Source organism: Pseudopipra pipra, chromosome 1 (assembly GCF_036250125.1).
Source record: "Pseudopipra pipra isolate bDixPip1 chromosome 1, bDixPip1.hap1, whole genome shotgun sequence".
Taxonomy (NCBI): Eukaryota; Metazoa; Chordata; class Aves; order Passeriformes; family Pipridae; genus Pseudopipra; species Pseudopipra pipra.
The window spans coordinates 4,358,439-4,385,341 of record NC_087549.1 but is presented as its reverse complement, the minus strand read 5'-3'; the positions used below and the strand labels follow the sequence as shown (position 1 = coordinate 4,385,341).

General features: G+C 41.4%; 1 protein-coding gene across 6 annotated transcripts in view; it reads right to left on the bottom strand.

The window, feature by feature from the left end:
- TRAPPC9 (trafficking protein particle complex subunit 9) overlaps positions 1-20,833 on the bottom strand; it is a 461,153-nt gene extending 440,320 nt beyond the window's left edge. Inside the window, exons 1-7 of one of the 6 annotated variants that reach the window (XM_064644132.1) lie at positions 20,769-20,833; positions 18,573-19,166; positions 9,506-9,651; positions 7,738-7,866; positions 3,504-3,530; positions 2,161-2,282; positions 316-441 (exon numbers count right to left, since the gene is read on the bottom strand). In XM_064644132.1, coding sequence (XP_064500202.1) covers positions 316-441; positions 2,161-2,282; positions 3,504-3,530; positions 7,738-7,866; positions 9,506-9,651; positions 18,573-19,156 — 1,134 coding nt within the window. In that variant the 5' untranslated portion in view covers positions 19,157-19,166; positions 20,769-20,833. Of the gene's footprint in view, positions 1-315; positions 442-2,160; positions 2,283-3,503; positions 3,531-7,737; positions 7,867-9,505; positions 9,652-18,572; positions 19,167-20,546; positions 20,566-20,707 lie in introns of those variants that run through there. The other 5 variants (XM_064644094.1, XM_064644118.1, XM_064644102.1 and 2 more) reach the window with 5 other exon arrangements.
- Between the last annotated feature and the right edge of the window lie 6,070 nt (positions 20,834-26,903).

The window sequence follows — 26,903 nt, the reverse complement described above, 5'->3', positions numbered from 1 at the left end:
TCCAATGAACTGGGAACATGAGATGCGTGCACAGACTGAGCTATCCAATCATCTTATTATAAGCATGTGCCCTAAACAAACTAAACTGTATAAAAGTTAACTGATTTAAATAATAAATTGACATATTGCCGACCATAATGGCCTGTGAGCATTATGTTCATGCCTCCCCATCGATATAAAAATCCTCAGATGTCAAGTCCTAGTGAGAAGGAGGGTGGTGAAAAAGAAAATAAACTGCAGTCTCCTGAATCTAAATAACTTTCAGCATATTCTGTAAAACGAGAAGAGAAAAATAACCGGACTTTCCACACCAACCTGACGAAGGTTGATATAAACTGCATTTTGCAGAAATTCAGAGGCTTCCATGCTCCTCTTCTGTATTGCAAGGACTCTCACTGCCTTCACACAAGCTTCCAGTTCAATCACACCAGCATTCTTGTACTTGGAGAGGGAGAAAATTAAAATAATATTGAAGGATTGCACCTGTTAGGTTTTATAAGCATTTCTGCTCAGCACATAAATCAGCTGTCACATCTTCCAAACCCAGCAATTCCTTAATGCTAATGACTACACTGTTAAATTATCAACATATGCCCAAGTGAAAATTAAGGTGTCAACTAAAATGTTATTATGCAAAACAATCGTTTTCAGCCTCTTCACTCACTTCTATTATTTTGAGACACAGCACAGCTTCTGAGAGTTCACATGAGGAGAAAAGCTGGGAATATTAGTACCATTTTGGATAAGCTCATATATAGTGGGTGTGGGTAGTGTGCCTGCAAATAAATTCTACTTTCACAGTGCAATAGGTATGTAAGCAAAAATATTTTTATTAGTGAATCAATTTTCCCTTTATTTAACATAAAACAGATTCACTGATGACAAGAGAATTACAAACCATTCTCAGTTTCTAGTTTACAAAACACCTTCTGTAAATGACTGTTTAGTTATTTAGCTTGCTCAAGGAAGGCAGGAGACAACGTGCATTGATCTGTTTGAGCTCAGACAACAAACAGGCAATTTTCTAGACAAACAAGCTGATCTCATCGTTTCCTCAAACAACACTGATACTGGACATGTGAGTCAGCCCATCTCCTGCTGCAGATAAACTCTGTTCAGGGATTTATCAAGTTTGAAAACTAATAGGGGAAAGAAATCTAATAAAATGCAGGAGTTAATCTACCAAAGCAGTTACAGGTTCCTCTCTTGTGCATTTACATCAGCAGAAGCAAATCACTGGAGAATGAATCCATTTTAGAAGGTGCTACAAAAGTTTCTTCAGTTCAGTGATAACAGAAAAAAATATGCAGAAAGTGCTGCTTCCTCAGCATTAGAGCAAGGTGTTGCTCTGTCTGTAGATCTTGAACAGACAGAAGGTAACTATGCTTGTCTTGAAGTCATATATCAGTCCCAACACAAAAAAGCTCTTTGGTCATTGCAAGTGAAGCTGCAGTGAGGCACAGTTATTACTTGCTGAGAACATCATGTATATTATTATAATCAAAATATAAATATCCTGCCCTAAGCCCAACAAAGTCCAATAATTTCATATTTCTAAAGAAATCATACTCTTTCTAGATGAGCAATGTACCCTCTTAAGGTAACATTACGAAGCTGAATGCATCCTTGAGAATTACTGTTTTATTGATGGATTCCAATTTATCTGACACTATACCCAAAACTATCACCTTTCACTGCTCCAGACCATAAATTAACTCATGAGCACAATGATCATGTTTCATTTGGAGAGTCTCTCTTCAAAACCAACACGGAAATGCCCATTATATTTACCCAGCTTAGTCTAAAGATAATCTGTATATCTAACAAGAGAAATACATGCAATTAAAAATGATTGAAGCATAAGTAACTCCACTGCAACACATGAAACTTATGTTCAAAGTTGATGTGGACACTGAGACACGACTGTCACAGTATGAAATCATTCTTTTCCTTTTCCTATTATGAATGCAGACACTAAGCTCCCTTACCATCTCAGGCTCTGAGCACTTGCACAAAAACCTAAAAATTGCTCCAGTTGAGCTGGAAACTGTTTTACAAAGTTCCCAGCACATGCTTTAAAAGATCCTCCCAAACCAAAGCCACAGCAGTTCACTGTTGAAAAGAATTTCAGTGAAGTGTCTTAAAAATAAGCAGGATTACCTTGCCATAGTAAGAAATGGCTTCTTTGTATTTATCTATGATGTCCTCAGGACTCAGGCAGTTCTTGGCACGTCCTATCTCTGCACTGGTATCTGCATTTATACCGTTGGAAGTCAGAGCACCTGGAACAGAACAGGGTAAGGAATGAGCACAAGGACTTCTACAAAGTGCTGAATACCTAAAAACAAATCTAGGACATGCTGTAGGTTTGACAAAGGATACACAGAGTACACCTGCCCTACCTAGAAAGCGATCAGGCTCTGGCTACAAACACTAGTTCTGTTGTACTATGGTATTTCAATCAGTACACAAGAAAAATGGACTCAGTCATGAGCCAACAAACAGAAAATTATCTTTCACCATAATTTTTTGCACTTAACTGAATGTTTAGACTATGAATAAAATAACAGATTGCTAAAATTAGATTATGGCCACATCTGAATATGCAACTTTGATCTCTGAACTATTCCTTGCTCTACTTTAAAACTGTATTTCTAAAGCACACCAAAGAGAAAAGGCTCAGACAGAACAGTGAGAAATTGGTTTTCATCTATAAGAAAGAAGGTGAGAGACAGAGTCTTCACATGCATAAGGGATAAGAATGTGAAATAGAAGCCAAGGAAATCTGGGATATTAGAAAGAGCATGAAAATATTATTTCTAGAATTTGATTTTATTGAAGAGTTAACATAAGTGAGAAAATACATCAAAGGTTTGGCAAGGCTCAATACCTTGTTATGTGTTACTTAATCTGTAGGATTATATGGGAATTTATTTCTCTGGGAGGTTTCTCTACTAAGATGGCAAGAAAATCTCTTGTGTTTCAGAGCTGGCCTTAACTCTCAGCAGACAGTTGAAAACTACTGTTAAAGATACCTTCTGCTCCATCTATATATTTAGAAATATGTTATTTTGCATGCTCAAATGCTAAAGCAAATTTTTTATATGTTTATCAACCTTACAAACTGTACCAAGCACATCTATAGATTAACAGGGTTTTCATGGAAGTTAAGTGAAAAATGTTCATGATGACTGAAAGAGCACCATGACACTACATGAGACCAGTCAGGTTTGTCAGTTCAAAAAAATCTACAAATCCTCACTACTGATGGGAAGAAACAGTGTTGATTGGAATTTACAGGGACACAATCATGGAAATACATCATTTATTTTGTGCCATTTACCCTTCAATCTCTTTGCTTCCTCCAGATTTATAGCCAAAAAAACTAAAGCAACAAGGATCATTACTAGTTTTGGCAACTGGCAGTAACTATCTACACAAATGCAAAACATATTCACGTAAAAAAAGAAAATACTTTGGAAACATGCAGGAAAATAATGTACCTGGATCAATGAGAACTTCTTGTGCCCCTAAAAGGAGGAACAAAAATGATTTTTTTTTCAGCTGTAAATATAGCCAACAAAAATAAGTTCTTATAATGTTTTATAACATCAGGCTTGAACAAAATCATAAAATTTATCAAGATCATCACTTATGTTTTGAAGGACTACCAATTATAACTCAAGTAGTCACCATATATTATTCCTCATTAAAAAATAAATGTAGAAGTCCCATAAACTTGCAATGAATTCTAAGACACCTTAAAAAGAATTTCAGAATTTTCAGAATTTAAAGCCATATCTTTTTTCCTTTTTCTTCACTGTTTTAGTTGCCAAGTTTCCATCACAGTCCACTTAGTATATTTTAATACCAGGACCTACAGTACTTAAATCTCCTTGTGGAAGCTCATTTAATCTGCACAATAGTCTAGAATAACATTTTCAAGTAATTGTATCCCTTTTAACTGTCATTCATTTCCCTCCATCAAATACTCTGAATAACTGAGTCATGCCAACCCAAGAAGCCAGATTATTCATGTAAAAGAGCTGCCAAGAGTATTGCAAAGTTGGATTAGTGTACATAACACCCTGTTGCCCCAAACTTCGGTTAAACATGGCGATAAAATTGGTAATGCCAAAGGTTAAGCAGTCAAAAACAACTGTTTTATCAGCCAGACAGGCCCTCCCTTCAGTTGATTTGCTCAGACTCCAGACTAGTGAAGCAGAGATTTAGATGCAAAAGATACTCCAACACTTCACTCAGGTGTCCTGATTCTGACTGGGGAAAGGGGAAGGTCAGGTGACAAAATTAAGAGCTCAAGACTTCTAACAAATAAAACCCAGTGGAGAAACCCAAAATATCCAGTGAGCCCAGCATAAGGCAACCTAAACTCAGCTTGTTCAACACACAAATCAGAACTGACAGCCCATGGCCAGTCCTCCTGGCCAGCAGGAACTGAGCAACTCAAAATCTCCCTTTGCACTGAAGGCTCCAGAGACAATTCAAGGGGGACACAGCCCAAACCTGTCCCATACAAACCAAAGGGTTTAGGGACATGAGCAGTCACACCCCTTTAAAGCATCAAAGTTCCCTTTTCACAGAATCATAGAATGGTTTGGGTTGGAAGGGAACCTCAAAGACCATCAAGTTCCAACCTCGCTGCCATGGGCAGGGACACCTTCCACTAGACCAAGTTGTTCCAAGCCCCATCCAACCTGGCCTTGAACACTTCCAGGGATGAGGCATCCACAGCTTCTCTGGGAAACTTGTTCCAGAGCCTCACCACCCTCATCCTAATGTATTTCTTCCTCATGCCCAATCTAAATCTACTCTCTTTGAGTTTAAACTGTTCCCCCTTTTCCTGTCACTACAGGCCCTGCTAAAAAGTCTCTCTGCCTTTCTCATAAGCCCCTTTCTATACTGAAAGGCCACAACAAGCTCTCCCCAGATCCTCCTTCTCTTCTCCAGGCTGAACAACCCCATTTCTCCAGCCTTTCTCCATGGCAGAGGTGCTCCAGCCCTGTAACCACCCTCGTGGCCTCCTCTGGACTTGCTCCAGCAGGTCCATGTCCTGCCTTTTCAGTCAGTAGGAACTGCAGTCCAAGGGCCCATGGCAATGGCCAAGGAAGAAATCTGTCTTTGGAGCAGGCAAGATTCCACATCCCCTTCCATCAGACAAGCACTTTGAACACCATATTATCAACCAATTCTCTTCTGAATGAACTCTTCCCATCAAGACAGGTTCAAAAGAAGCTGAAGGACACACAGACAAAAAACTGACAATATTCTGATGGTTACAGACAGGTAAAAATTGCAACAGATGGTTACACCAGCATATATATTGCAATTTTCCTTAGTAGGGAAGAGAAAAAAAAAAAAAAAAACCAAAAAAAAAAAAAAAAAAAAAAAAAAAAAAAAAAAGCAAACCCCTTCAAAATTGCCCTCTTAACCTTGTGTTTTCTTTTATACAAAGACAATATTACAGCTTCTCTTTCCAAAGATGTTTCTACACAAAGCAGACACCAGAGCATTTTCGGAGCAGCCTGGTCCTGTGCTATAGCCTGAAAATGCCAAGTGGTGGAAATAACAGGTCATTCAAGACAAAGATGTTTCTCTTGGCCAGGTCTGGGCACAAAGGCAGTACCAAGAAACCCCATCCTGTGAAGGCTGAACTGCAGGAACAAGGAGGAGTGCAATTCCAGGCACAGCAGGAAGCAATAAAGGTAACTCTCACATCTACATGTGCCTCAGAAACAGCCACGAATGCCAGTTCCAAGTGTGGCATTTCTTGATTTGCACAGAATTTGGAAACCCTTTTTATTTCTGGATTTATCCTACAGAAAGATACACTGGAATTTGTTCCCCAGATTAAACACTGTCCTCACAAAATTAATTGTAACAAAATAGATTATAAACAAAGGTGAAGTTTGGAAAGATTTTAAATGAAAGGCAGTGTAGAGTCAAGGAAAGGTAATGAAAAGAAACTTTCAGTAAGCCTTGTAAGAAAAATCATCACAGCAACAGCTGTTTGGGCAGATTTAGCTCAGCAGTTCAGACCTCAAAACACAGAGATCACACACAGAGTTAGGGAACAATATCATGGGCCAGGGGATAACATTTTATCTGGAAGGGATGACAAAAAAGTTGCAATTAGTTGTTCTTCCCACAAAAGTCCTCTAAAAAATCTTATCATGTGAAACTAAAACATTTTCAAAATACAACTACACTGACAAGTTTGCAAACAGCACTTTTTGAATTTGCAAACTGATAGAGAGAAGCAGCATTAATATACCCAAAACACATACTCTATTCAATTATTCTGATATCTGTGACTTACATGTTACCTTCTTTGGTAAAAAGGAGTATCCACTACAAACAAACAGATTGCAACACCTCCTATTAAATACTCATTGAAAAGTTGACAAAGGTCAATTAATGTGTGAAATTATAATTTAGCAGTCAACACAGATAGGTCATGCACTCATAGGTCATGGGACCAAATGAAATGCATTCATAGGTCATGGGACTAAACGCACAGATTTTAATGACTAGATATTATATGAAAAATTAGTATTCTGTCCTGAAATAAAGTAATTTTACTATCACAATTATCTGGTGTTAACAAACACAGTTTGTAATACAGATAATACAAAGCAAGTGTTTACTAGATTGTGAGTTTTAGAAGAATAAAGATGAGTGGTTACTTCTTTGAGATGAAGGAATTAATGTTGGTCACACTGCACACAAGGGAATTTAACACCAGCACTTAAGCCCAACTGTTTCAGTACTGGGTGAGTGTATACATAGAAGCAGCTGTGCTGGCTTAGTCCAAAGGCCCGTGTAGTTTACAATAATCAATATATTTTAATTTCCCTACCCCAACCAGGCTCTCTTGGAAGCCATAGAAACTTTCAGGAGCCCTTACTCCACGAGAGAAGTGTCAGGTTATGTGGTCATCTGCACAAGCACAAAGGAGCAGAGAGGATCAGTGACCAAGAACCAAATCAGAGTCACAGAGATGTCCAGAGATGAAGCCCAGCAAGCTCAGTTACATCAGCACTCTCTGCATCCCCTTCCAGACACACTGGGGGGTCACTGCCTACAGGGAAATGGGGCTCATTATAGGGAAGGAACATCTTGGGACTGTACAAGACTTCTTATGGGGTGTAACCAAAGATAAGGAAAAGGAGGGAGCGAGGAAGTTTAGGGAACAAACAGGGAAAAACAGAGGGGTTCACTGTATTACAAAGCACTCTCACATTTCTCCTCAGCCACCTCTTTTGCAATTCAAGAGTTCAGGAAAAGCATACTAAATTTTAAAAATTATATTGGTAGTTAACCAAATCTATTTATTAAATGTTGATTTTTGAGTAGCAGAACAAATTCTGAATAAATGTACCTAAATTATTCTTAATACATGGAACTCTGCCACATCATCTTGATGAAAACTATCTGCATCTCCTCCAGCAAAATTCAAGCTAACAGACACTACTAACAGTCAGGAGAAGAAATCGAAAGCTTTGCAACTCTATGCAAAGCACATGTGTTGACACTAACACCAAAAAAGTAGAAAAGCCATTAATGTAAAAATCTTAAAAAGGAATACCATTCTCCCCTCCCACCCCCTCCTCCAGTTTATCCTGTCATTGGTGGGATTTTACAGAGTTAGGGAGCAGGGAGGAAGTTTTCAGGTGTTCAGTGGTGGCAAATGGAATCAAACCAAAATCCCATCCTTACCTGGCCTGTGCCTGTTTCCTGCCTCAGCAGAGAGGGAACCTCCTTGTGCCCTGCGAGATCCGACTTTGCCCCCGGTGCCACCTGGGTAGTGATAGATGACGGATGCTGAGCACAAACCCTCGAGAGCAGCTGGAGAGAGAAGGGGAAAGCCAACAGATTAGTAGGGACACTTGCAGGAAGTGAAGTATCAGGTAGTAAAATCTATTTACACAAATAAAATATGCTCAAATTGGACACCTAGTGACAAAGGCCATGGAAAAGGCCGAGATACTCGATGTCCTTTTCACCTCCGTGTTCACCCTCAGACCTCCCAGGAGCCCAGTCCTACTAGAAGGATCTGTAGGAGTAAGAACTTGTCACAGCAGAGAAAGACAGGCATTAAAAGCACTTAATCGAATTAGATGTAAATCCACAAAACCAGGTAAGATCCATCCATTGATGCCATGACACCAAGGTTATCACCTCCAACAGGTCATGCCAACTGGGGGAGGTTTCTAACGGCTGGAAAAAGGGAAATACCATCTTCTTCAAGAAGGAACATCAACTCCCTTGAAAGGCCACACAGAAATCCTTCTGGAAGCACATGAAGCGAAAGAAGGTGTCTGGGAACAGCACACATTGATTTATGAAGAAAAATAAGTCCTTGGCAACCTCACTGCCTCCTATGATGAGATGATTTGCTCAGTGGACAAAGGAAAGCAGTGGATGTTGTATATTTTGCCTTTCAAAGGATCTTTGGACATGGCCTCCCATAGAATTCTTATAGCCATTCTTATATCTTTGGTAAGATTTGGACAGCTGGCCTATAAAGTAGGTGGAAAATGGGCTGGACAGCCAGGATCAAAGGACTGTGATGAGTACAAAGGCCAAGTGGCTGCCTGTGACTACTGGTGTCCCTCAGGGGGACAATACTCATGTCTTCATTAACTGCCTGGATGATGGCACAGAGCACCCCCTGAAATTTCCTGGGTGATACCAAACTGGGGGAAACAGTAGGGCAGGTCTTCAATGCAAAGAGAACTTGCCAGGCTGCAGATCTGGGCTGACAGGAGACTCATCCCAAAGTAAGTTCTGTGGAAGTACAGAAGTACAGAAGAAAAGAAGTGGAAGGTCAAAAGGTGTTAAGGTTTTCATAATATGTAACCTACAGAGCCATTGGAAAGATAAATGGATTTTCAAGTAGAATGAGAAAGCTAAAAGCAGAACAGGAGACAGCAATTGTCCTGAAAGGGTATAAAACTGAGAAGCAGAAATTGTGTTCAAAGATCACTTGTATATCCAATAAATAATAAAAAGTAGGAATGAAAAAAAGAAATAAAAGGCTGAAGGAAAGGCAGGGGGAAAAAAGCGAATCCTAGGACCTAATGTGAAAGGAAGTTATGCCAGTGGAAATTAAACATGTTGTGGCTTTGGTAGATGTAAAGGCAAAAAATCTTTTCCTTACAGTCCACAGGAGTGGGTACACCCTGAAAAAAACCCAAATACTTTCAAAAGAATCATTAAAAGTCAGATACACAATTTTATTTCAAGTACATGCTTTACTACACTAACACATTTTATGTCACAGGTTTCCTCAAACACATGTCTTTCTCAGGTCTTATTAACCAATTTTTATTTCAATTTAATTCTCAGACACACCTGATATTCAGATTCTGCTCAGCAGAATCATTCCCACTTTTCACTATACTTAAGGAAACTACAGAAAACAGTTCAATCTACTTTGGGTTTAGCAACCAATGACTGATTCACCACCACCACCTAATCCTACCTCCGAGCCACAGGAAGTCATTGACGGAGCGCAGCAGCTCCACTGCCATGTGATAATGGACCAGGGAATCCTGTAACATCCCAGCCTGTAAACACAGGTCACCCACGTGCTTCCGCATCCGGCCCTGGCAGCGCTTCTTATAGTGCCTGCAAAGGAAAGGGACAGCTCAGTCACCTGCAGGAAACACTCACTGGAGGCAAGAAACACCTAAAGTTCATTTTCTTTCCTCCTTAACAGAGATCAACATTTGTTTACTCTGAGCAAATATCCAGTATGAGTTCTAAGCAGCATAATATGGAAAACTACCAACAATTTGAGGCTAAACTGGGAAAAAAGCAAGGTATTGTGCATTTTGGCTACCCAGCACTTCTGCAGTTAGAGCCACACACCCCAAAAACCTCCAAAGCAGGTTCTTGTAAACCACAATGAGTATTTGGCTGCCTGATATCCTGCTTTTTTGCTTTTAAGTACACCCAAAAGCTCATTGGTGGTCTTTGTTCTGCCTTTTTGCTTTCCCTCACTAGGGAATGGATTTTCTTGTGCTTCCAGGAAGCTGTTCTTGAATAACTCCTTGGATGCTTCCCATGGAATCTGCCACATTTGGGCTCTGAGGATATTTAGGATGACTCTTCCTTCTGCTCTCCTCTGGTGGGACTGGCTGCCTGGGCCCTCTCCACACACAGCCTGGAGGTGTTGGTGGCCCAGAACCTGCTCAGGGCTCACAAACCTCCCCTGCTCTCAGTACCTTCTCCTAAAGGGATGATTCAAGAAACACCACAATCATCACTTCAGCAAGAGCTGACTGGGTTTCTCTGCTGCTCTTTTTTAACATATTAAAATAAATGGTGAAGTTCTCTCCAAATGAACAGCCAAAGCCAACGAAGTCCTACTGAAAATATTAAACAGACACCTTGGTACAACTGAAAAGGCAAGCTGGGTACAAACCCATGTGATAAAGGCACTAACCTTATTATTCCATTTTTTTTAAGTAACTACCAGCTAAAGAAACTTAACAGATGCAAAGTAAGACACACTGGACTTGGAAAGCATCTCATGATTTAAGTGACAGTTGAGAACAACTCCATCACCAATCCTCCTGTTCTCCCTCCTGCAAAAATATTCCCTGGTAACAATGTCCTTGCTCTACCTTGTATAACTGTTTTCTTAGGGCAAAATTAAAAATCAGCTTAAATATTTTATTCATCTACCTACATTACTCCAATCCTTTTGTTCTATCAATGTCTAAGTACATGAATAGAGAGAGGCATGAAAGTTCATTGTCCAAACATCACACCAGGGAAAAATAAAATCTTATTTCTTTGGGTGGTTTAAACTAAAATAAAAGCTATCCCAAAATTAAATTTAATTAGAAGAATTGCTGTAGATGTCTTTCTTTTTTTGTATACTTGAAGTATCTCCAAAGAATCTGGATAAAAAGCAAATGTAGTGATACTTTTTCAATTAAGTTCATCAGAATAGTTGTTGAACAGGTTGCCCAGAAAAGCTGTGGATGCCCCATCCCTGGAAGTGTTCAAGGCCAGTTGGATGGGACTCTGAGCAGCCTGTTCTAGTGGGAGGTGTCCCTGCCCATGGCAGGGGGGGTGGAATGAGATGATCTTTAAGGTCCCTTCCCACCCAAACCATTTTGTGATCTTTCAAAAGGTTACCCAGCATGTTTGAACTCAACAACTATACACAAAAGAGAAACCCAAAAAAACCCTGGGGTGACATCCACTCTCCAGGTGCTGAATTCTTATACCCTGGAGTGAGACTTCGAATAGAAGAGGAAATGTCACGACTATGGAATGATATTAGGTTTGGGGTAATGTTGTTTTTCGGGGTTTTTTTGCAGCAAAGAACTTCCCAGAAGACTTGAAATAATCTGAAATTATCTCCGTAACACATCTGAAGAGAACGTCTTTGTGAAGTGTGTAATGAAGAAATAAAAAAAGTTATAAGGGGAACTGAGCACATGAAGTGTAAGGGCAGGAATAGGGATATTAATTGATCTCCTTTAGATTTAAAGGCTACGAGAAATGGCAATAATAAAAACAACTATATGTTATTAGTTTATTTGCTTTCAAAGCTCTTTGGTTTGCGTTGTTTACACCAAAGAGAAGCATCTCTTCAGCCACCAAATAATGTCCTATTCCTTGCAGCTAGTTTGAAAAAAAAATAGTTCTTCAAGGAGATAAAGGAAAAGTAACTGATTTATATGGATGGAGGACAGAAATTTGAAAGGGAAGATATACAGGAGCACATACAATGTCCTTATAAAAATTAAATACAAAAGCAATCAGAACCAGCGTTATTGTTTATAAAAAAATCTGGAAATTATAAAAGGAGACAAGAAGTATGTCTCCTATTGCTCCTCTCCATCTAAAAAGTTACAGATACCTCACATATAACTGTTCCCACTTTTCTGATCTATCACATCATAATCACAATTGATGTGAAGATGATGACATTAAATGAAGCTCAATACCACTCTTGTTCTTGATCTTTCAGATGTGTCAAGAGACTGCAATATTTATCCTTTATTTTTCAACAAGAATGTACTTTACAGAACTTTTTAAGGAAAAAAGTAAAGAAAATTTAAAGTGAAGACTAAAGCTCCCTGCATGAACTACAGAAGGGCACCAAATCTCACCAGGATTTCAGTCTGAGCTTCGGGTTATAGAGAAATGCCTCCCTCAAAAAGTTACTTTGTAATCTTGAACTAGTATTGTAGAGGAAAGTATAACTTGTTTACAAATGAGGTTTTCCTAATCTCTGCATTCCAGAATAAAAATAAGATTGCAAGTGTTATATATTGCTTTTAACTTTTTTTTTACATAGACAGTGGAATTGGAGAATCATTGTTTCCTTACACAGTCGTAATTCCTTTCAAAGATGTTGACACTACACTGTTGACTGTCTCTACACTTTCAAGTAATCTCTGTGTTTATAGACACATTAAATTTCTTATTCTCCCAAATCTGTAGCTTATAAGTGTTTTTCCCAGACTTTCCAGATTGCATATGATTAAGTTCATAAACATGAGTCACAGAGCAAAGGGAAAAAGATGATGTCTGACTCCTAAATCAGAACCCAATACCGGAACCATGTCGATCCCACTGCTTCACCAACAGCTCTTCCCAACCTCATTCTGCTGCTGATTTATGCAGATGTCAATATATGCAAAGTTAGAAGGCTTTTATTCACCTAGACATCAATAAACATTGCTCATACACAACACTGTTCTTTCAGAAACTCTCTTTATTTAGAGGCAAACAGATAATTTATTCCTGGTGATTTACTATTAATTATTCAAAGACTGAATTCACTCCACCTATTTTTAGGCTCTTCAAGGTGGTGCCAAGACAGGATCTACCTCCTACAGTCCCTGCAAGTCTTTTGCCATCCTCCTGGAAAGTATTTTCTCACTAATTATAGAAGAAGTTTCCACCAAACAAATGTATAAACTGTGTCTTAACCAGTCACTCACAATTAAGTATATTGAATTCAACTACTTCCAGTATGTCCAAAAAGACAAATGGTAAAGATTTTATTGAAACCAAACCCTCTCTGCATAGACAGCAAAACTTAATTTACTTCATATTTGGGAAGCCTGTTTTTTTAAAAATTCCAGTATCTACAACATTGGGTCCTTAAAAGCCTGTCCAAGTGACTCATTGTTTCTTCAGTGCATACTGGGGTGCAAATTTAATGGGAAGAAATCAGACATGCATAAATACATCAGTGTAAAATGATGATTATCCATTTTAATACCTAGGTAGTTTTGCTTCACAGCTTTACCTGAAGAACCTGGTCACAAAGCTAAGAGTGAGAAGCTTACAGTTATCTTCTGTTTTTTATTAAAACACTGTTTAAATATTTTGGTTCTCTACTGCTCAATCCTAATCTGTTTGAGGACAGGAAGTCCCTGTAAATGAACACCTACTTCCTCTAGGATAAAATGCTAACCTTTTTCTAGGCCAGTTCCCTGTCATGCCCTACCAAAGCTGTTTGTATTTATTTTTCCTGCAGAAGTTCATTTTATACATTACATTTCAAAGACCACAAACCCCTTCTTGAGTGTGATGCACTCAGAAATGTCCCCAAGGAAGGCAGTGCCACATAATGCAGGACCACCCATGGGATACTCCATAGTCTCAGCCACCCAAACTCCTCTTCAGAAGTTCCTCACCCCATGCAAACATACAGTTGACTACATAACTAGTTTATAATCTTATTCTCTAATTTTAGCTGCACTAATTTGGTACCAAACACACACTTTATGTTCAGAATAACAACCACAATCATCACCAAGTGACCACTGCTGCTACTTCAAACTGGAGGACAACAAACCTGCTCCAGGAACCACAAAGCACAACCCGATCCCATCTCCATTTCTGCCTCATTTGCTATATAGGAAATGTGCTTTAATCCTCCATCCCCAGCTCTTTTCTAGGATCCCAGGATAATGCTAAGGAAAATTCAGAGCAACAATACTATATTTCAAGGCAGAATTTATTTACAGCCAGCAACAGGTTTGAAGGAATTTCTGGACCCCCAAAATTTGGCTAAACTTACAAACAAGAAACATGCAAAATGAATTTTCAAAAGTATTCTCATGCAAAATGCTTCAACAAAAACTTCCATCAAGGTCTACTAATTCCAATCAGCATGCAGAGCTCCAGGAACCACCAATCATAACATTATCCAGACTTGAAAGACACAGCTACGGCGTTGGATCGACTGCCAGAACTTTTGGATTTGGAAACCAAACACAGGCAGCAAGAGCTTCATGGCTTTGGAGTTTAAAAAAGAAAGCAAATTCCAGAGGCCAGCAGCCACCTAAGCAAACTATGGGTGTCCTACAAAAAAATTCAGCATTGGTACCAAATACAATTGCCAAATGCGCCAAAAGGGGGCAACTGCAGTAGTGAGGCTCCAGCAGCAATTATTTTTGTGTGTACTGAAAAATAAATATAAAAAGCAACACTAAAGTATGCAATGAAGGCGGAGTGAGGAGGCAGGACATGGAAGAAAGCTAACTATTTTCAAATATACACAATCACAGCCTACCTTTTTAGACCCAACAACAAACTCACAGGGCAGTATGAGAGAAGAGGGGAAGGGAAAAAAAAAAAGAAAGGAACAAAACAAAAATTAGAAAGACAGAGAACAGAAGGAAAATTAACAGCCACATACACATACCAAGATCATCAACTTTGATAAATCAGTGAACAAAGCCCATCTATGACACTGTGTAGAGAATCTATAAACAGCCCTGTGGTCTCTCCACTCCACAGGACTAAGAGGTGCCTCGTTAAATGGATCCCAGTATTAAAAGAGACAACCTAAGACACAAACTGATGTAACAGCATTAAAATGAGCTTATCCAAGTAGATTTATAATCATACACAGGTATGTTTAATTTTTTAGCTGAAAATAGAAATAAAATAGAAAGCTTAAAAATGGTATCTCTAGTATGTATGTTTTCTAGTTTCCAGTTTGTAGGACCTTTGTATCATCATGAGAACATGCATTTCTAGACTTTTCCATCAGTCTCCTGGCCTCTACAAATAACTATCAAGTGCAACTAATTTCAGAAACTTTTCCAGTTCTCTCAGCATCCCTGTGATATTTTACCCATATTTCATAGCTGATAAACAGAGAAAAATCAACAGATTTGCCAAGATCACCTCTTGGCTGTGCCCTAGGAATTAAACCAAGGTCAGACTCCCTGTCCTACAACTTCTGCTTAACAGGGCAATCTTTCTTCCGAAGTTTTTAGGACTTAATGCCACTATTTTTCACACAGGAAGTTTCCTGCCACCCAAAAAAATTCTTCTACACACATAACACAGTGAGTTTGTGTAAACTGTCATCTCAGTACCAGTTCTGGGAATGGGTCTCTTCTGCTCCTCAAACAAGCAACTTGCAAAAGACAAAGATCATCCTCACTCTTTTAAGAATCATTGTATTAGAAATGCAGCATAATAATCCATCCATCTTCCTAATTCATGAACCCTGCATCTTAAAAGAAGCCACTCCTGCTGCAATTATTATGCAACCAAGGTAGTGACCCTCACCACAATTATTATGCAACCCTCACTAATTGGGTGAGAGAGATCAGGTCTGTACACATAGTCCTGATCATCACATAAGTATTAACCTCAATATTTTATGGAGAAAAGTTTCAACACACGAAGTTTGGAAGTTTAATAACTCACATGATCAGAATTACTATGTCCCATGTAACTTCTGAACATATTTTCACCTGATGTACCAACCCAGTTCAATGGCTCCAGGTTACAGCTTCACTCCACATTTATTAAGACCTTTGATACACACTGAAATTTAACTCCACTTTTAGAAATTACAGGAAAAGATTCTACTACTACTTAGGCTTATTTAGCCTAAGTAGACATCCACAACTACAGGAAGAGAGACATATACTCTCCTATCTAAGCACACAGAATGCTTTCTCTTCCATCTATTTCATACAGAAATTTGTGCTTTTTAACTAATTGGTTGCACACTGACTGAGAGGTCAGGATATACAATATAAAAAAAAATTTAAATGGACAGAAGGTCTATAAATAAGATCAAGGGGGCATCCTTTGCCTTCAACCCTTTAGAATTTTTCACCTATTCTAGAAAAAGCTGTTTCATTTGTCTCAATATCTCAATGATATCTTTTTTTAAATTCATTCCTTTAACTCATTACGCTGACAGACTCAAAACCAACAAAGTGGCAAAAGTTATTCTATGAGATGTTCTCATACCCACTTCCTGCATTCAGACAACCTTTAGCCCTCCCTGAACAGAATTATACATCATATCTTGCAAAAACAGAAACTAGTCTCCATTGAGAAGGTCCTTCCCAGCCCTGTGTCTCTCTGGTGTGACTAATGCAGTGCTTTCCCTAAATTAGGGAATATGACACTGCAGAAGGGAACATGCTACAACAAAATCCTGTTATTGCAACCCAAGGAACAAAATGCAAGCAATAAAAAACTCTCAAGTAGTAAAATAGTATATACCACCAGTTCACATCCAAAGACCAATGCTTGAAAACCTAAGTTAGTTTAATAAACTGATGTTAGTTCAACCCTATTCCAGGGACCTGAGTTTCTGCTTTAGAAACACAGAGGCAGAGATGCATCAGGTTACATGAAGGTGCCTACAGAGGTCCCTGTGCAGAGAAGCTATAAATACATTTTCATTTAGCTTGCCCATGTTATTAATGTATAAATCCTAAATTTTCAAACAATCAGAAGTACTAACTCCACAGCACAATAAAGCTGAAGAACTTTCTTACTATTAAACTGAACGATTAGAACATTTAACAACGTTTCTTTGGGCAGTGCAGCAAACATTTCAAGTGTATCCATTGATCCAGAGTTACTGAAAAACTGTTTGCTATTCAAACCTCCCAGCCAGGGTGTGTGCAGAGCTGAACCAGTGATTAACTCTGGATAAACCCATATGTTTACACAGCCAGGGTCACACATCTTCCATCCTGCAAAGAACTGAAGCATCACACTGCATCTGTCTGAACTCAGTGCAACAGCATAAAATATCTCCTTGGACATGTGTGGATACACACACTGCTGTCAGTTGAGCTCCTCACCAGTTCAGAACTTCACAGGAAAAGTTTACCCACAAGTTACAGCACAGCCACTGCTCAGAAATGTCACTTATCTAAGAAACTGATTTCCAAAGCACGATACTTAAAGACACAACTGAACAGCATAATTCATTCTGATTTGGAGATTCTTGGCCAAAAAAAAGTCATTTTCTTAGCTAACTGGAACAGGAAATTTTGATTACATTCGACAACAATTCATTCAAACTGAGCAATCAAAGCCAAGATTCTAAAAGGGCTTGACTACTCTACAAAACTTTATCACCCACGTACAAAAACCAGTAACATAATAATTTATACTTATAGTAAAAACCGAATGGTGCATGGACAAACCAAGGGATAACACTGGGTAGCAGGTCAGACCCAGCTCAACTTCTCAGCAAGAGGAGCAGAAGCAGGGCACAGAGGTACTTCAGGCAACCAGAGATAATATAACAGAGAGCTTCAAACTAATTAGAAACTTGAAATGCTTTCTTCCAGTTTCCAAGGCCAGGACTAACTATGTAGGCAGAGCTGATTAACGTGATCCAAAGCCTTCACAAACCTGCCTGGACAGCTCTGGAAAACCATGCTTTCTACACACAGTAACAACAACTACTGGCATCCCTCATAGTACAAGACAGAGATGACCAATACTATTCCCATGCACACTTTGTATTTTGATAGGGATTCCACACCTCTGTCCTTGCCAGGACAAATGTGGTTGCTTCCATCCTTTGGATTTGACTGCAAACAGCCAAATCAAACAGATTTTGCACTGCCTGCAGCTGGCTAACCAGAATTACCAATCCCTTGCACAAGAACATTATAACACTAAAATCTGAGAATGCAAATGAGGAGGAAGGAAAGATGTTGGGGGGGGGGGGACAAAATAAAACTTAACATACACAAAACCAAAGAGAAAGTTGTAGCAAACAGGTAGCAAAACAAGACAGGTCAAGAATAACAAATAATTAAATAAATAAAAAAGGAAGACAGGGAAAGATGCTGGATTTAGTCACCGGAATAAACAGTCACTGTTTCATAGGACGAAAAAGTAGGATTAGTAAAATACTACCCAACATAATAAAAAATTATTTTCATCAATGTTGAGTTCTTTAATTAATACTGTATATCTATTAACTATTGCTTTCTACCAAAAAGTCTCATTAGAGCAGAATCTGTCAACCTGTTCCTGTGACTTCTTCCTACTACTTGATTAGCCTCATGAATTAAATATATATATAAAACAAGCTCAGAACATCAAATATGGTGAGACCACAAATTAAGTTCTCTTAACTACAGCAGACAGACACAGTAAGATCTGGGCACAACCTCTGTTGTAACAAGGTACACTCTGTCCTTTCTAAGAGGCTTATCCTGAAGGCTGGCAAGTGCCACAGGTGTTTTTTTTCCAAGACCTGCAAGCTGACAAAAGTAGCTGCTTACCTACTATCGGTGTCCAGACCTACAAAATCCTTCTTCTCAAAAGGAACACAGAGGAGCGGGATCTTGTCTCCAGACTTATCAGTGGCCCTGTCAAGCCGCTTCGACTCCAACACTATGAAGAGGGACTCGATAAAATCTTCAATTCTCTTCTCCACAGTCTCACATTCATCATAACTGGGATAAAACGCCACATCCGTGCGGGGCTGCTCCGCGATCTCTCCTTGAAGCCCAAAGACAAAGAGCCGGGAATCATAGAGGGTAGAACCATACATTTCCTTATGAAGATGGAATTTTTCGAAAGTCTGAGGCCATTCCTTTGCAGAGGAGCAGTCTGTAATAGTGATCAGCCCCACGACTTTGCGGTGGGTCTGGAAATCCCCCCACTCGTTGTTCTCCGGGGGATAGTGGTGCCTGTAGCGGATGTACAGCACGCGCTGCGAGTCGCGCACGTTGACTTGGCTCACAGCTGAAATCCGCTTGTAGATCCTGAAAAAGCTCTCCTCGGGGACAATGCCAATGGGCTGAACCACGACCAGGAGGGTCTGATGATCCTCAGCACACTGCATGTAGTCAGGAACGCTCATTTTGCACCAACTGCAGGCCAGTAAAAGAAAAACGTATATTATTTTTTAACATTCAGAGTACATGGAGCTGCTGAAGCGAACCAGGACTTTGATGCTAAACATTTCTGCATCATGAATATATGTGCTACAACACTAATATTTGCGTCATCATTTTACTAAATCTTCAACCACGCAGCCAACACAAATCTGTAAATTACGTTTTTCTGACTCAATCTTGCTCCCTGTGCAGCTACACGAGACAGCTCATACACGGGCCAGCAGAGTCTCCACCACAATCAGAGAGTAGAAGCACCATCTCAGAAGATCCTGTCAGACTCAGGCTCTCCAGTCCCATTGCCTTGGGGAAATATGGAAAATTGTGTGGAGTGAGATGTAAACAGACACCGAACAGGAATGACCCAACTTTACAAGGCTGTCAGTGCTTGCACGCAGCCAGGGAGAGGAAAATCAGGATCAGAACACTTACTTTTGAGAAAAAGTGAAGTCTGCTTTCTCAAAACATATGTAGGGAAGGACCGGGCAATGTTTTCTACTTCTATATTTAAGTATTTAGAATTCCTTCTCCCCTGAGCTCTCTGACTACTGCACTGCAACTGGGTTTTAAACGAAGACATGCATTGCTGAGCCCTCACATCTCTGAGACCTCCTGGACCGCACAGATCCCTTGGTCAACTTCACCTCCAAAGCATCCTCTAAAACGTACATAGGACGGAAAAACACAGATAAAGCAAAGAAACCTCCACAAAAATAAACAAACAAAGAAACAAACAAACAAAAAAAACCCAACACAGCACGGCTTTGGAGTGTCACTATCCCTCTCCCACCGTAGTGCCCGGGGTCTGCTCAGCAGCCTCCTTCCCGGGGAGCAAACCTGTTACCAGGGAACAGCCCCGTCCACACGGTTCCCAACCGGGCGGACACTGAGGGAAGGTGGGAGCTTTCCCCTTTCCCTCTCCCCGGGGCAGATCCCGCGCTGGGCCGGTGAAGTTCAGCAGGGAAAATAAATGAACCGCAGAAGAGCCAAGCGCAGCCTCGCCGGGAAGGGGCTGAGGGGCAGCGAGAGGAGCAAGGGAGCTGCTCTGGACGCGGCTGTCGGTGCTGACCGGGAAGGGGCACTCACAGCCGGGAAGGGGCACTCACAGCCGGGAAGGGGTACTACACCCAGGGTAGGGGCGCTTACAGGCGGGGCAGGGGCTCTCACAGCCGGGGCAGGGGAACTCACAGCCGGGGCAGGGGCACTCACAGCCGGGGCAGGGGCACTCACAGCCGGGGCAGGGGCACTCACAGCCGGGGCAGGGGCACTCACAGCCGGGGCAGGGGCACTCACAGCCGGGGCAGGGGCACTCACAGCCGGGGAAGGGGCACTCACAGCCGGGGAAGGGGCACTCACAGCTGGGAAGGGGCTCTCACAGCCGAAAAGGGGCACTCACAGCTGGGAAGGGGATCTTACAGCCGGGGCAGGGGAACTCACAGCCGGGGCAGGGGCTCTCACAGCGGGAAGGAGCACTCACAGCCGGGAAGGGGCACTCACAGCTGGGAAGGGGCACTCACAGCTGGGAAGGGGCACTCACAGCCGGGACAGAGGCTCTCACAGCCGAAAAGGGGCACTCACAGCCGGGGCAGGAGCCGCCCCACTCCCGCTGCCGCCGGAACTGACGGCAATGGCCGCTCCTGCCCCGCATGCGCGGGGCGATGGCGGGAGAGCCGTGAGGGGAGAGCGGAGCTCGCCCGCTGCTGCCGCCGTCCGCGGTTCATCTCCCGGCGCTTCCACGGGGAATCCGCCTGGGCCTGCGAGCATCAGGCGTTCCTCCAAGAGGAATGCGTTAAAAGGAGTGAACGAGTGATTGATTCACCCGGATGGTGAATCTCAGCCGGTTATGAAAACTTGAGGGACTTTGGCAGTAGTGGCCGAAAGTGAGCCTTCCTGGCATTCCTAAGTCCCGAAATTGGTCTGGTGTCATAGAATCGTAACGTCATCAAGGTTGGGAGAGACCTTTAAGATCATCTGTCAACCCAGCACTGCCACTGTAACCCCTAAACCACTAAACCATCACACAGCACCAGATCCAGACGCCTTTCAAACACGTCCAGGGATGGTGACTCCGCCACCTCCCTGGGCAACCTATTCCAATGCCTGACCACACTAACAGTGAAAAAAAAAAATTCTATTACCTAATCCCAATCTCTCTTGTCTTACCTTAAGGCTATTTCCTTTTATCCTGTCATGGCAGAAGGCACCGGCCCCCACCTCACTATAACCTCCTTTCAGGTAGTTGTAGAGAATGAGATCCCCCCTGAGCCTCCCCAAGAACAGAAAGGGTCCTCCTCTGAGAGGACTTCTCAGAGTCATGTAGCTTAAGGGGAAAAATCCTGAGGACTCTGGAGGTATGAGCCTCATGTGAGAGCTCAGGTGCATTTCTAGTGGACAGCCAAGTCCACCACCAAACCATGTCCCCAAGTGCCACATCTATATGTCTTTTAAATATCTCCAGGGATGGTGGCTCCACCACTGCCCTGGGCAGCCTGTTCCAATACTTGACCAACCTTTGGTGAAGAAATTTTTCATAATACCCAATCTAAACTTCTCCTGTGACCACCTGAGGCCATTTCCTCTTGTCTTATTGCTTGTTACTTGAGGGAAGAGACTGACTGCCACCTGGCCACAACCTCCTTTCAGGTCTCCTCAGCTACTGTGGCATGAGCTATGGGCTCCTGGCAGGTCTCTCCACTCCCCACAAGTTACCCCATTTTGAGAGACCAGGGAAAAATCAACAGCAAGAAGGAGCTGAACAAGCATTAGCCTTGACCTTCAGCTGGCTTCCAAGAAATGATAACACTTCCCAGAGGAAGAGGAGAAGGGGATGGCAGCACAAGCTGGACTTGGAGGACCTGGAGGCTCAGGTGGAGGCTGACCGAGCCCACCAGCAGCACGGCCAGAGAGGGATGGGATGTGTTCAGCCTGGCCACCCACAGCCTCCCTTCTCCTGCCAGGAGCATTTGATGCTTGGGAGGACATCAGAGGCAGAAAGGAGCCAAAATCTCCCTGAGCAAGAGAAAAGAGAAGCCCCTGGCAGGACACAGGGGCTCAGTCCGGTCAAGAGACAAGTACACCCAGCAGGAGCCAGGATCAGGCAGCAGGATCAGTGCAGGCTGTGCACAGGCAACTACACCTGGCGAGCTCTCAGCTGGCAGCATGGCAAAGAGGAGCCACTACTAAGGGGCCCATGCAAAGTACCCAAAACTCCACTGAAAACTGAGCAGAGCCCCACAGAGCTGTGCCTGCAGGTTCATCCGCACAGATGGAATGCTGGAGCAAAGCTGAGGTGGTCAGTGAGCACCCACGAACCAGCTGAAGAGGCGAAACCAGGTTTAAAAATTCTGTCAGGAATGAAAATCAATGAAGGCAGCAACAGGCAGGTGGCAGGTTGGTGCTCCTGGTTCATTTCTGCAGCCAGGGAAAGTTCATTAACAGCCCCCGTGTGTCTGTGCAGAGAAATCTCTGAACTCAGTAAATAATTCCTGTCACCCCCAACAGCCAGAGAGCACCAGGGGAGGAAAGGAGGAACCTGGAAGTCACAGATGTGGGGCTCAAAGGGGACATGTTACAGCAGAAGCTGTTTCAGAAAGGAGAATATGCAGAGAATAAAACCAGGCAATTATTCTTCACAGCACAGAGGATACAAGTCAGTGCTAAAATCATCATTCTTGGGTATGGAGTTACACAGGAAAAAGAACAAACTACAAAGAGAGGCCACTGTTTCTTTTATACATGGTGGGCTTGGGCCACCATTGCTCCCAACACCTTCTCTGGGTCTCCACAGCTGCTGTGGCCTGGGCTGGTGGGTCTCTCCTCTCCCCTCAGGTTCCCCCAGTTCAGAAAACACTCTCTGTGCCCTGTGCTGGAGCTGCTGATGGTGCAGGTACAAGGGCTGCTCACCTACACCTTTAACTAGTGTAAGTCGACTTAACATGAATTCAAAGATGCTAGAGATGATGCAATTTTCAGATAGAGCAGTTCTGTGAAATTCAGAAAGAATACAAATCTAGGAAGCTTCTGGAGGGAAGATGCGTGTGCTCGAACTTGGCCAAATTTAGGATAGAGGGGACAGAAAGTGATGGTTTTAAATAAAGAACATAACTAGTTTTCTCTCACAGAATTTTAGCAGGAATGTAACTTGGAGCATTTCTCAAGGGAAGTTATTTATTTCTACATTTATTTCTACAATACTGATGTTATCAGTAACAAATGCAGTGTCAGCAAACGCTGACACTGTATTTGGTTGTGGTATCAGTGATACCTAAATATCTCAAGGATTTGATCTCATGTGGACAAAGTCAACGCTCAGTATTCTTGTGGTGACTTGGGAAGACAAACACCATCATTCCCTTCCTTCTTCTTCCCCAACTTCATATGCTGAGCATGATGTCCTGTCATCTGGAATATCACTTGGGCCAGTTGGGATCAGCTGTCCCACCTATGTCCCTTCCCAACTCCTCGTGCACCCCCAGTCCACTTGCTGGGGGAGTGAGGTCAGAGGCAGAAAAGGCCTTTCCTCTGTGTGATGTTACAGAAGGAATTTGATTGACTGTGGTTTTCCATCTGAATACTCTCATTTAGCATTAGTGGCTCAGCATTAGCAGCTGAAGTCGCTGAAGCCTTAGGCCACAGGAGCTGACCAAGCATAAACTTTTTGATAAAACTAATGCTGCTAACAAAGAGCTCACTGAATTCAGAAGATGTGAGAGGAGTGGAGAAGATAAGGACCAAGGAGACAATTCCAAGAGAATGAAGTCACTCCAGAAGAAGGCCAGCCCAGTAACAGTGAAAAACAGTAAGACATCAAGAGACCACAGACCAGAATTGAGTGATTGGACTTGGGCATCAGGTGATGGGTGATTATGGACATAATTGAGAGGCATGAACAGGGATGGGGGTCCCTCTCTGGAGGCACCCAGATCAAGCTATAACTTAAGAACTCAGACTTTGCTTTCTTAGCAGGATCCTACAGTCGGACACTGTTACAGTGGCCAGTGTGTGTAAATCCATAACAGTGAGCACTGCTCAGCAACAATGGAAACATCCCTGTGCTATCAACACTGTTTCCAGCACAAATCCAAACCACAGCCCCATACCAGCTACTGTGAAGAAAATCAACCCTGTGCTAGCCAGAACTAGCACAATTATTCATAAATCTGCCCTCTAGCATTGCTAGATGATTTTAGTGACATTTTTTGACAGCGCTTTATTGTTGTTTCACTTCTTCCCTACAAGACAAAAATGTGATATGACAATATCATCTTTAGAAGATAATTTAGATTGTGACTGTGTAAACACTGTGTTCTAGAAATTTCTCACTGCCATTAAGCTACTCAGTCTCCTGAGATCCTCCAAGATGAAGGTATGAAGAATGTTCTGTATAATTCCAAATGGTAGAACAACTCTGGATAGAAGTTGCCTAAATGTGTATCTGTCATAAGTGGAAATGGAAGATTACACATAGTATTGTCTGCCTAAAAGCTTGGCTCCTCTTGACTGATTTTTGCTTTTGAATATCTTCATTGCTGCAGCTTTTCTAATGGAGGAACTCCTACAGTGAGAGCCTTACCTGCAACTTCCACATGCTTAGGTATCTTCCAGCAACCATTGGCAGTTCAGCCACTTTCTGTTTGCATTTGTGCATTAACATATAATTTACCACCTGCTCAGATTTATCTCATATTTGGCATAATGTTCTTATCCCATCAATCAGATTTCCTCAGAATAGCTTTTTTTTTTTTTTTGCATCATGCAAGAAATACTTCTGCTTTGTCATGAATTTGTCTGTTTTCATTGGTTCTAAATGCTGCTTTTGTATCACTCTACTACAATTTCAAAGAATGCTGCTACAGAGGTTAATTTCTTTTTTTGCACTATGCATCTTCTGCTGGACACCTCTTTCTTTTAATATAACACATTAATTATGTCTGTGCCAACTACTTATCCACATACTGTGCTTATACTTTGCCAGACCAGCTTTAGCTCCTTCCCTTGTTTGCTGACATGGGCAGGTTTTTCCCTAGTCCAGCATTTATCCACTGTTCTTTACCTAGTAACAGTGAATTTCTTTTTTTTTTTTTTAATTACAGATCATAAATAATTAAATATCTAATTATTGACTTCTTAAATGTGTATGAATTGGTTTTAAAATATCACTCAGCAACAGAGTGGCCTAAAATTGAGCCCTGGGAACTCCACAGGGGACTGACCACCAGCCTGATGTAACCTGGTTCACTAACCTTGCTGTTTCTCCAATAGAGAATACTATTAGAATACTACTCCAATAGAGCTACTGCTCTCAGTAGCTTTTGGGAATTCAGCAGACACTTTACCCAGATTCTAATCCGTGAGGCATTTTGATTATATCAGGTTTATCATTATTTTTCTTTTACTATAATCCAATGAAGCTTGATACAGAGGTACTTTTCAGTAATTCACCATCCTTTTCTGCTTTCAGGTACCTCACTAGTACATCTGAATAAATTTTCCTCATTTGAGCAGACTGTTTATTGGAGCAGCAAGTTTTCCTTTGCCATTGCTGTATTCCCCCCATAGCACAGGACACAGGTAAAATCAGTACATTAGGAAGTAGTAGTTTTTATGCAAATTACCAGAGGTGATATTTATTTTACCTGTGTTCCCTGTCAGGTTTAACAAAGAATTCTTAATAACAACACCCATTCAGTTCTAATTCAAGAGAATTAATTCTAGCTTTGTAGGTTTGTTTGTTTTAATTAGGAACAAGTTGGATCCCGTTACTGGTACGACATTAATTTTGCAATTACAAAGTATGCTAAAGATAAATTATTAAATATCAATAATATTGCAGTGTCATGGTGTTCTCTTATGCTATACAGTCCTAATTCTGTGTCCAAACAGCTCAATACCCTCAGAAATCTTGGTAGTTCGATGGGGGTTTATATGTATATTGAAATCATGAAAGACCCCAGTAGTATTTACAAGAAATTCTCTGTCAGAGTAATGTCAGCTGTTTCCACAAGATGTCACAAGACACTAAAGATCAAGGAAGAAACTAAGCCTTGCAGATATCCATGTAGCATCCTAGAATATTGTGCTTCCCTTCAGACATAACTTCAACAGAATGGCCTCACAGAAGGTGTAACCTCAAAGGAATTACACTGCTTGAGAGACACAGATTATCTGCAATAGTGAACTTTAAATGATGTGCCCAAATACAGTAATTTTGGAACTGCATCATCACTGTATTCTCCTTGCACCAAGGTGCTTACAACTGCTTATGGTGCTGTGTTTTATTAATAAATCAGTATTATCTGTACCCTTGTCCTTATGTACTGGGCAAAGTCTATATAAGATAGCAACATGCAGTTAAGAAACTCCCTGTATTTTTCATTTAATGTGCTTCTTTATGGGTACATCTCTTTCTGCCCCAAATTCCATGTGAATTATTATTGTGTATTATGGAAAAGCTCCTGCTCTTCCCTCTCATACTAAGAGATAATTTATGGCATTAGCAGACTTCTTACCAATACAAACCATCAGGCTTGTTGTTTGTAAAGCACGTTGGAAGCTTTTTTATTGAGGCCATTAATGAATTGATGTAAACTATGCGTCACCACTCCTGGAAGTGCTCACTCGCTCCCTGTGGGATCCAACACCCTCATCCAAACAGGCACAGATGAACTTCTGGAGCCAATGCTCCCAACAGCAAAACCCATCCACAAGCATGTT